Source organism: Centruroides vittatus, unplaced genomic scaffold (assembly GCF_030686945.1).
Source record: "Centruroides vittatus isolate TY-2023 unplaced genomic scaffold, ASM3068694v2 contig_1450, whole genome shotgun sequence".
NCBI lineage: Eukaryota > Metazoa > Arthropoda > Arachnida > Scorpiones > Buthidae > Centruroides > Centruroides vittatus.
The window spans coordinates 1,088,267-1,099,641 of record NW_027120902.1 but is presented as its reverse complement, the minus strand read 5'-3'; the positions used below and the strand labels follow the sequence as shown (position 1 = coordinate 1,099,641).

At 29.5% G+C, this 11,375-nt stretch overlaps 1 protein-coding gene across 1 annotated transcript; it reads left to right on the top strand.

Annotated features, from left to right (window-relative positions):
* Positions 1–2,426: 2,426 nt before the first annotated feature.
* On the top strand, positions 2,427–6,218 carry LOC136968364 (aldehyde dehydrogenase 1A1-like). Its single transcript, XM_067262379.1, has 12 exons — positions 2,427–2,710; positions 2,783–2,887; positions 2,977–3,117; positions 3,199–3,325; positions 3,396–3,457; positions 3,519–3,761; positions 3,847–3,949; positions 4,022–4,206; positions 4,773–5,095; positions 5,183–5,257; positions 5,340–5,379; positions 5,457–6,218. Exons 1-12 carry the CDS (start codon positions 2,672–2,674, stop codon positions 5,487–5,489), a joined length of 1,476 nt encoding a protein of 491 aa, XP_067118480.1. The 5' UTR covers positions 2,427–2,671; the 3' UTR covers positions 5,490–6,218.
* The last annotated feature ends 5,157 nt before the right edge of the window (positions 6,219–11,375 follow it).

Sequence of the window (11,375 nt, the reverse complement as noted above, 5' to 3'; positions counted from 1 at the left end):
AATAAAAAGTATCGGTAAATTTCAACTTAAGCGAACTCTTGTACCTCAATTTATTGAAATTTAAAAAACACATTCAATAATAAACGTGGAATTGCTTTAATTTAATTAATTTTTTATATGAACTCCTTTAAAATTTAATTGTTAATTTTATTTTTCCTTCCGCTATCTTATCGTACCAAAATTTCTACAAGATGAAGACTAAACAATTTATGTTTACTCGGTCGAAACGAAAAACTGATACACTTTTTTTTTTAATTTTCGAATATAAATCGATTTTAATTAATATATACGGTATATAATAATTAAAACCGATCAATTTTTCGTTAAATTTATATACACATAAATCAAAATCCGATTGAAACTAGATTATCGAAGATACAGGCTAATGATATCAATCAAATCATGTTTTATACTTTCTCGCCAAAATCTAGAAATCGAGTTTTCTTTTTTCATAATTAATTATTCAGTTTAAAATATAATTTCCCGAATATTTTCTTTTATAATTATAGAAAAATATTCATCAGTATATATATTAGAAAATAAAATATCGAATGTTCTTATACACATTGATACACGGGATGAGGAAGATGAGACCAATCACAAATGTGGAATCTCACCTCACAAAGTTAAAGAAAAAATATATGAATAAAATAAATAAAAATAGTTTTTTTTATGTCTTATATAAATAGTTCCTTAAACCACCTTCCTATAAAATCTTTTACATAAAATATTAAATTTTGAGAGCTCTTCTCTGTTAGCCAGAACAGATTGCAGGCCCAATAATAGGGACAGCCATAATTATTTTAAAATTAATATATATATATATATATTATATAATATATATATAATTAGATGGTATATAATTAAACTATATTTAGTAAATTAAAAAAGTAAGGAAGAATGCTGTCAACAAGTTTGCTATGGCTACAATAGTGAATCAAGGTTAACAACTGCAAGATCGATTTGTACACATGTACAGTCTGTTATGCATGTAGAAATTTTATTTTATTCTATCAAATAAAATATTTATTGAAGTATTCTTTTAGGGCTTTTTAAAAATAAAATTTAAAAAATTTATTTTCAGGTACAATAAAAATAAATTTCTTGTTGTGTGTATATATATATATTTAATTTTAAGGAGTTATTAATAAGGTAATATTGTAAAAAAGAATTATAAAATAGTATTAAAAGCATTCTTTATAATAAACGTGAAAAAACTCATTAAGAAAAACCGGTTTTACATCTAATTAAAATAAAAATTCATTAAAAGGTTAATAATACTAAAACTGAAAATACAATTATTCTATAAAATTAAATGTAATTAAACAATTTAAATTAACTCCTACAATCGACGTTCAATGCCATTTTTGGAGTACTTAATTATGCCTAGTTGAAAGTTAAATTATAGATTACATTCTAATCTAAAAACTGAGATCATTATTTATTTTCTATATCAAAATTTTTTTACGATATTTCATATGATGATAATTGCTAATTTGAAACCATTATATTAAATTTTATATTATCTTAACAAATATATGGGATAAAAACTTTAACGGTATCAACTGACAAAAGATTCCAAGGTTATATAACATCCACTTCTTAGTATTTGAGCGAAAACGTGTTTTCAAGGATACAGTAATCATATACATTGTTATAGCATAGTGTTTATAATTTAGTTGACAATAGTGTTACTTTACCTTATTATTTCTGCTAAGCAAGCAAAATGCTGTTTTGTCCCTTGAATAAAATTATTTTATATTTTAAATATAAAATTTTTATCTTCATTTCTCTCTTTCCCCCCTCCATGTTCATCGTTAACGGAGTCGTGGAAAAATTCTTGAGTAGTGTATGTACAGTACTGTACCTGTTTCTGATTTGCATACATAATAAAATACAGTTTTATATACTAAATTAACTTACATAAAGCTGTACTTTCTTTCGGAAACGAGAACCCCACAAATTATTTTGCAGGTAGATTGTAGAATACAGTCGTAGTCGATGGTGTAAGTTTATATATATCTCAATCACGATTATAATTTGTGGAATGTTTTAATCGACCCGTGGGAAGGCAAATGCCACGTTTTCTCCCTCTTGTACAGGTATTGCTTCTCAACTGTTGAGGGTCCATGCATTTTGTAAAGAGTGATTCTATTAAAAAATAATAATAATTTTTGATAATATAAATTACCAGCGTGATTAAAAGAAAGGTTTTAAATAACTGTTAAGTATTAACTATACTAGATTTACAATCTGTTAAGAGATAATCTCGCAAACAAATGGGTTAGTATTTTTCGCGAATTAAAAATGTACAAAGCAAGGTCATTGGATAAAGATTTTCAGGAAACAATTTTCAAAACATATTTTTTTCTCTATTTCACTTTATAATTTTTATTCTGATGGATTATGGATTGTTGTCAAGTATTTTCGCTGTAGTATACATATGCAATGTTTAGGTTGTTAGGGTTACTATTGTCAATGCAAATTTAGAGGTATGAATACTTATCTCAAGGTTACATGCAGCAGGAAGTAAACTTGTTTTTTCCTTATCATACGTCGATCATCCGAAGTTATACAATCCGGCAGTAGTATTTTAAAAGTAAAGTTCTGCCCACTCTCTGTCAAAGAAGAAACGAAACTAGAAGTGTGTAGTTGATTCCACACTAAGAGAATGGCTCCTAATGCAGACATTCCTATCAAATTCACCAAAGTAAGTTCAGAAAGTTAAAATATAATTTTAATTTTTAATTTATTAATTATATTTGTGTTATTTTTGTTTCAGTTATTTATCAACAATAAATGGGAAAATTCTGTAAGTGGTAAAGTTATTCCAGTGATTAATCCCACCACGGAAAAAAAGATTTGCGATGTTCAGGAAGGAGATAAAGTATGTTTTAATGTATAACTTTATTATTAATATAATTTTACAAGTTATCACTTGTAACAATTAGTAATAGGGTTAAATTTTTATTACAGGTTGATGTAGACAAAGCTGTTGCAGCCGCCAGAGCCGCTTTTAAATTAGGGTCTGTGTGGAGAACCATGGATGCTTCTGCTAGAGGAGCATTACTGTCCAAATTAGCTGATTTATTAGAGAGAGATGTGGAATATACTTCGGTAAATCAGTTAATGTAACTGAAATTTTTTGTCTTTATAATTTAAATCATTTTAAATTAATGTATTATTATTCCGCTCTAGGTTTTAGAAAGTGTAAATGGGGGAAAAACATATAAAGAATCTCGAGGTAACGTATTGTTTTCCGCTAAAATTCTTCGCTATTTTGCTGGATGTGCAGATAAAATTCATGGAAAAACAATTCCATCAGGTAATTTCATAAAAATTAAAATAGGCAATTTTGATCTTATAGTAACATAAATAACATGAGTACTTTATAGATGGCGATTACTTTACATACACTAGATTAGAACCAATTGGAGTCTGTGCCGGTATATTACCAGTAAGTTTGAGTTTAAATGTAAGAACTGTACTTGCAACACAATTTACATTATTATTTTCAGTGGAATACACCTATAGTCATGGCCGTAGCTAAAATTAGTCCCGCTCTCGCAGTCGGAAATACTATAATCATTAAACCCGCAGAAGCCACACCTTTAACTGCTTTGTATTTAGCTCATCTATCGCTAGAAGCCGGATTTCCTCCCGGAGTTATTAATGTTATAAACGGATACGGGCATACCGTTGGTGCTGCATTAGCTTCTCATCCCGATATCGATAAAATCGCTTTCACAGGATCCACTAACGTAATTTTTTTTACACGGAATCGAGTTTATGTTGCTTATTCTAAGTATATATACAGTTCTAATTTTTACATGTTTGATATTTCAGGTTGGAAAAATAATTCAAGAAACCGCTGCTAAGAGCAATTTGAAAAGATGCACTTTAGAGCTGGGAGGAAAGAGTCCTTTAGTTATTTGTGCTGACGCAGATGGTTGGAATTTATAATAATTGATAAGTCTATGTTAAACAGATTAATGGTTTACTGATGTATTTTTGTATTCAGTGGATTTAGCTGTAGAATTGGCACATAATGCGGTATTTGAAAATCAAGGACAAGTGTGTTGTGCCGGAACACGAACATTCATCCACGAAGATATATATGATGAATTTGTAAGAAAAAGTAGAGAAAGAAGTTTAAAGAGAGTTGTAGGCGATCCTTTTGATGAGAGAACTGAACAAGGACCTCAAGTAAGACATTTTATTATTATGAGTTAAAATATTCACATCTGAAAACATAAGTTATACAAATATATTTTTGTTTTACTGTATTCTGTATATTTATTTCACACAAATCATTACTATTATTACAAGTTAACCAACAACAATTGAAATTGTAGACAGCTATAAATGTTTAAATATTATATTTTAATTAAAAAGTTGTTTTGATAAAGAGAAAGACCCCGTTAGAAAGATGATACAAAATAATTTAGTAGACAAATAATACCGCATTTGTTGGCAGTAGAAAAATTTGCAAAAATCTAGAAAAAAGAAAAACAAGAATGCAGTTATCAAACCAAAAAGTAATTAGATTAGAATCTCGACGGTTATTCAAAGCCTTTTCACTATTTCAACCAGGAAAATTAAATACTTTTATTAACATCTTTAATCAGTCTTAATTCTCGATATTCATTACATTCGGACATATGAGCATTGCAAAATATACTTCTGCTTGTCAACGGTATAATTTTGTTCTTTATATTAACATGGTGTGAAGTGTAAGTTGCATAAAAGTGGAAACATAACATTTATTATAGATCAATGAACAGCAATTCAAAAGAATTTTAGGACTTATCGAGGTCGGAAAGAAAGAAGGAGCGAAATTAGAATGCGGAGGATCGAGATTTGGAAAAGTTGGATACTTTATTCAACCGACTGTCTTTTCTAACGTACAAGATCACATGACAATAGCACGAGAAGAAATTTTCGGGCCCGTTCAACAACTAATGAAATTTAAAACTCTCGAAGAAGTTATTCAAAGAGCTAACAACACAGAATATGGATTAGCTGCTGGAATAGTCACTAAAGATTTAAACAATTCAATGATGTTTTCTCAAGGCATTCAAGCGGGTGTTGTTTGGTAATAACTATTCGTTTAATTTCGTTCAATTAAGCTTTATAATAGTTAATAAAAACCATTTTAATTACCGTTATATTTCATTTACAGGGTAAACTGTTACTTTGCTTTTGCTTCTCAAACACCTTTCGGTGGTTACAAAATGTCCGGATACGGAAGAGAAATGTAAATATTCAATGTTTTTTTTCATTTATAAAATTATTAAAACATTAATTTCGATAAAATTAATATTTTAATTACATTATAGGGGAACCGACGGTTTAGAAGAATATTCCGAAGTTAAAGCGGTTGGTAGTTCATTCTTATTCTTTTATTTTCGTAATTTTTCGTATAATTTAAAATGGAATTTTCTGTTACTTTTTAGATAACGGTGAAAATTCCACAGAAGAATTCATAAAATATTCACGTATTTTTTCTTTCTCTGAATAATAAAATTATTATAATCTAGAATTACAAACACACACACCTCCCATAAGTATGGAACCATAGGAATTATGTTGATTTTTGTTTATTCTTTTACTGGTCAATTATGGTGCTGAGTAAAGAGGAATGAATTCATATTATTCTGTTGGTGGGGATCAGCATTCTGTGTAAAGTTGCCCAATAGTTTAAACAGGCTGCTTCCAGACTGCTGTATGCGATTGTTTAGCCTGTTAAACTCTTCGGCAACTTCGCGCTAGCTGATGATCCCCATTATCAAAATAACATGAATTCATTCCTCCTCCTTACTCAATGCTATATTTCACTTGTAAAAGAATAAACGATGATCCACATAACTCCCATGGTTACAGATTTATGGAGCACCATGTATAATGATTTTATTTTTTAAAAAAGGAAGAATATATATATTAAAATTTTAAACTTTAATGGATTATATAATAAAAATTACTTAGGTAATCGTTTCAGTGATAACACCAACTAAAAATTCACCAGCGAATCAATATTTATTTAAATTGATAACACGTGGAAAACACAAGCCAGCAAAATGAATAATTGCATAATCGAATGAAATAATATAAAAACACTAAAAGAATTAATAATTAATAAATGCTGTAATATCTACTGTTGATTAATGCATGCTTGATAAATCGATTATAAAATTAAAATGGTCAGTTTGGTTCATTTATAGCTTTGTATTTAAATTTATTAATTTTAAAATAATAATGCAATGTAATTAGTACGTGATAGAGAATGCACGTGTTTTTTTTTAAATGGAAAACGCGTGCATTCCTCTCTCAGACACGTCATGAAAAATTTATGGAATGGCTTGAATTTTCTTATATAACAATAGAAGTATGTCAACACACACACACATACACACATATATATATATATGGAGAAATAGAAAATTACTAAACCTCTACAATCTGATTAATTAATTAGAAATTGCAAAATTTAATTTTAAAAAAATAATTTATAAACTTCATAGGTCTACAAGTTAAAATTAGTACGTGCAAAAGTTTATCAAGACTTTCGCTTATCCATTTTCAAGAATTTCTATTCGGTCTAAGAATAACTATATCATAATTTCTCCGAATATTTTTGCATATTTGCATTCTAAGTAAAAGCTGTTCAATCTAATAGCTTTTACTTAGAATGCAATTAGCTTAAATAGTTATTCAGCTTAAGTACAAATTATCACACGGATGGTAAAAGTTATAATTTCAAACAACCTGGCATTTTCGATTTAACTTCAAGTTAGAAATTTCTAAATTATTTGATTATTAAGTTATCATCTAATAGCATCAGATGCAATAAATAAAAAACTTATATAATTTATTTCATCGAGTGGCTACAAAGTTCACATAAACTGGTTAAAAGTTATCTTCCCTGTTTGACGGTCGGAAGCCATTAAAACAAACCCCAAAAACTGTTTTCAGATCCTCAAGTGCTGGAAAACATTCGAGAAATTATCTCTTTTACAGTTCCCCAAAGAGAGTTCTTAAGTAAACTTCAAAGGGTCCATATCATATCCATGTTCAATTCTTGTCCATTTAAGACTACCGAAAGACCAATAATAGAAATTCTCACAAATAAGAATTTTATAGCCAATCAGTACATAATACTCAAATAATCCACGTAATTAAATTTAATAATAAATAATGTAAGCATTGTTTTCTTAGTTATAAAATTATGATTACACGTTAGATTGTAGATACTTATCTACTAATAGGTCTATTGTGCTTAACGCTGACAATGGTTAACAATTTAAGAATAAATAAGGAAAACAGGAAACTGGAGTTTTGATTTACAATCAGTAGCCAGACGGATGCTATTATGAGATGCGTTTAAGGCTGAATGTAGCCTCTTTTGTTATGAGCATGATCTCCAGCAGATGGCGTTAAAAATCTAATGCTTTTTCTATGGGAAAAAGTTTTTCCAAAAATTTTAAAAGCGTTTGCAATGGATCGCCATTCACAGAGTATTTTTTTGTCGATGATCACCATCAACAGCTTCTTATGCAAAGCATTTCCATATCGATATTTGCACCCGGATAATCAGAATATTTCTTCAGTTTGGTTTTCATCCTCCGATATGCTTAACACTCCGATTCAAAAGACCGAAAAGGCAGGCTCCTAGAGAAATATTTTTTATCCAGTTTGGGAGGAAATAACACATTTCGTCAACGGTAACGGATACAAAAATTCCGAGGAGTGTCCAATGAAATCGAGAGTAATCTAAGAAATTGACAGAGATACATATTTATGTAAAATAATCAATAATGTCGTTACTTCGACTGACGACGAATCGAAGATCGGAAAGATGCCATTTAAGTTGTTCCAAATACAAATAATTCGAAGAAAAATGGAAAATTTTTCTTTAATAGTCCTATTTTATTCTTTGGACTTTTATCACCAATCTTTATAGGCATTTACCATCAAAATATTCCAAGAAGCAAGAAGGTTCGTACATTTACACTTGTGGATAAGAGATGAGAAAAAAATTTATGAAAAAAAGAAAATTATTTTTTTTATTAATCATTGCATAAAACTTTAAAATATGTTTTTCGTATATTTTATTGTTCGAAATTCAATGATTAAATTAATGCCAGTAAAAATTTAAATAAAAATTTTTTTAGATACGCTCAGGAATCTTTGTTGTGTTAATTAATAAAACCACGAGTGTTTAAAGGGAGGCGCACGATCAGGGCTGCCCGTACACATGGGGCACGTGCCCCAGTTTTCGTCTCAGTTGCCCTTTTTTTAATCCCAAACAGGTCACAAACAACAAAAAATTCCTGACTTCTAGCCTATTTTGCAAATATAAAAGAAAGTAATGAATGGCATTTATCCCCTGACCCATGCAACTTCGTTGTACGTTGACCAAAACCCCATTCCTTGTTTTCAAGGCCAAATTAGCCCCGAGTGCAACCAGCGCCACCTTGTGGGAGCGCTGATCCGGCGTTGAATCAGAGTTTAAAGCTCCTTGCGTAATGTACGATGCCCTTTTTTATAGCTTGTGCCCCCTTTTCATAGTCTGCGGGTGCTGCTGCGCACATTGCAACGTTTTCTTTCTCATTATAAGACTTTTGTTTTCTATTTTAATTTAATTATGTTCATTAAACAATTTTCTAAACTGTAATTTCTATTGGCAGCTAATGGCATATTACACTGATCACGCAGTGAGTACAATGCCTGGTGATGCCACTGTCACTTTCCCTGAATATAGCCTACTCTAATGCTCTTTCTGGCAAACCCATTTCGGTTAATGTTACCCTAGGTATACAAAATGGCGGCTCGTCTCTGACTCCAGCATACAGAAGCGAGGAAACAGTGGAGACGCACGTTTTCTAAACCTAACCTATTCTAATAAATTACCATAATTATTACCAACTAAATTATTAGAATAGGTTAGGTTTAGGTTTAGAAAACGTGCGTCCCCACTGTTTCCTCGCTTCTGTATGCTGGAGTCAGAGACGAGCCGCCATTTTGTATACCTAGGGTAACATTAACCCATATTTCATATGTACAGTACGTTTGGCTCAAGATCTTATCCATAGAAGTAATAGAAATTTTTCTATCTCAAGGAAATGCTGAAAATTTATTTTTAAAAACGCCATTGATATCAGTTTGAATCGAAGTGATTAATAAACAGGGCCAACGAAAGGGCAAAAAAGTGAGCTATAGTAGAACCTTGGCAGAAATTTGTATATATAAAATTTAATCTGAAATTTTTTTTTTTTTTTTTTTTTTGAATATGAAAAAACGTTAAGGTAATAAAGTGGGACGGTGGAAATGTGTGTTGCACCGAAGGCCCTAGCCCTAGGGCCTATGATCGCTCTCCTCGGCCTTGTTAACAAATAATTGGTAAATATGTCAGTACAGAACTAAAAAAAATTCGGCGAATTTAATCTGATTTTATTGAAATTTTAATAAAAGTTTATTCATATAAATTACTACTACTTTAATTAAACAAAATTCTGGATATGAGGCTCTACATTAGGAATAATTTATATTTATTTGAGCATACTGGTTTCACCCATGATGCGGGGAATACAAACACATACAAATAATCATTACCAAAACAATAAAACCCACAATACTATAATTAATGAATTGTTAAAGAAAAATCAAAAAGATATATACATAAATACAGGCTAATACAAATTTTACAAAACCAACAATAAATAATAATTTAAACAATAGCAACATAATCAAAATTATAGGGAGAACTATAATAATAATAAAATTATATATAAAATAACTACACCCACCTAAAAACAAGAAAAATTATCACGTCGAAACAGCGGGTCATCTCCCAAATTTCTTAGATCTTCAAAAAATTAAGAGAATTACATCTAACTTGCATTAGGGTAAAGCCAATATTATAAGAGAGATATTATTATTAAAAACAAAACTATCAAAAAAGGATTTATTTAAATACACCAGGTATTGTAAGAACTCAAATTAATACGGCTATTCAAATACTGAAATTTTGATAATTATATTTCGGAAACAGAAACAGTTATAATTATTTAATAATTCATCGAAATTAATACCATTATTAACACAGTTATTCCTTAAATTTTTTGGTCCTCAAAAAGTCATTCTTATTTAGAATATAACAAACACCTTCTACTCCATCGTTTTTCATCCAATTCCATTGTTCTGAAAATCCCAATTCAAACACTTATTTAAAACTCAAAAAAAAGGCAATAACGAACATGCCACAAAAATTAAATATCTTGGAGTGCACCGAGATAATCCAAATAACTTTTTAATAAACATCGCTAACACAAAATCCAAAGCATCTGATTGATAACCCGTTAAACCAAAAAGTACCAAAAACGAAGTGCAATTTCTTCGCAAGTTGACAATTGCCATATTCTAAAATCCATTTTAAATAGAAGAAGGAATAATTACAGTTAACTTAAAAAAAAATGACAGTATCTAACTTTGAGGTACATCACTTCTACCAAGAAAATTTTACTTTTCTTAATAGAAGTGATGGTGAAATTTTAATTTACATAACCACATGATGTTGAATGATGCAAGTATGAGACGTGTTACTATGGAAAGTAGGTTGAAAATAGATATTTAAAAAATGTAATTTTAACTTTTAATATTATTCTAATTTCAAATTTATAACCAAATAACATAAAATAACAAGCTATACATATAATATACAACTAGAAGTTGAAATTTAACTTTTACAATTATACCAACGCGAAAGTATGCTAATCGTTTTTAATATTAATTAACAATCAAATTAAATTCAAAATTGTCAATGCAAAATAGAGCTCTTATGAGCTACATCATGGCTGTCGTCTTGTTTGCTGTGATATCCAGTACCAAAAGTTGTCAGAGATTTTGAGTTACGTATGAAGAAAAATATGAATAATAGTGAATATTTAAAGTCGATTTTTAATCAGTTTTTATTAAATAAAAATATAAAAGCAATAAATAAATAAATAGACATTATAACTTTGCATTTGAAATTGTTTTGGCATGGGACTTTAAAACACATTTTATCCTTCTGCCTTCACTCAAGAAAATGGTGCACAATACAATAGAAATCTTAATTCAATTTCTCAAGTTGCTTTATATTAATCAAGTAATAATTCGAATTCTTTGCTACAGAATTGGAGTGTTGGCTTATCTCTGTGCACTCCAACTTTGAACAGGCACAATTTCAGATGTGAATGACCTTAACAGAGTTATAGAACACCAGCAAAGTCAAAGGAATCATACCTCTATACAGTATACAGTATTTGGCCTTTTACGCCACATGGCCACCTCAAAATAATTTTTGGTTGTTTTCAATTCATAAACAAAAATGATTT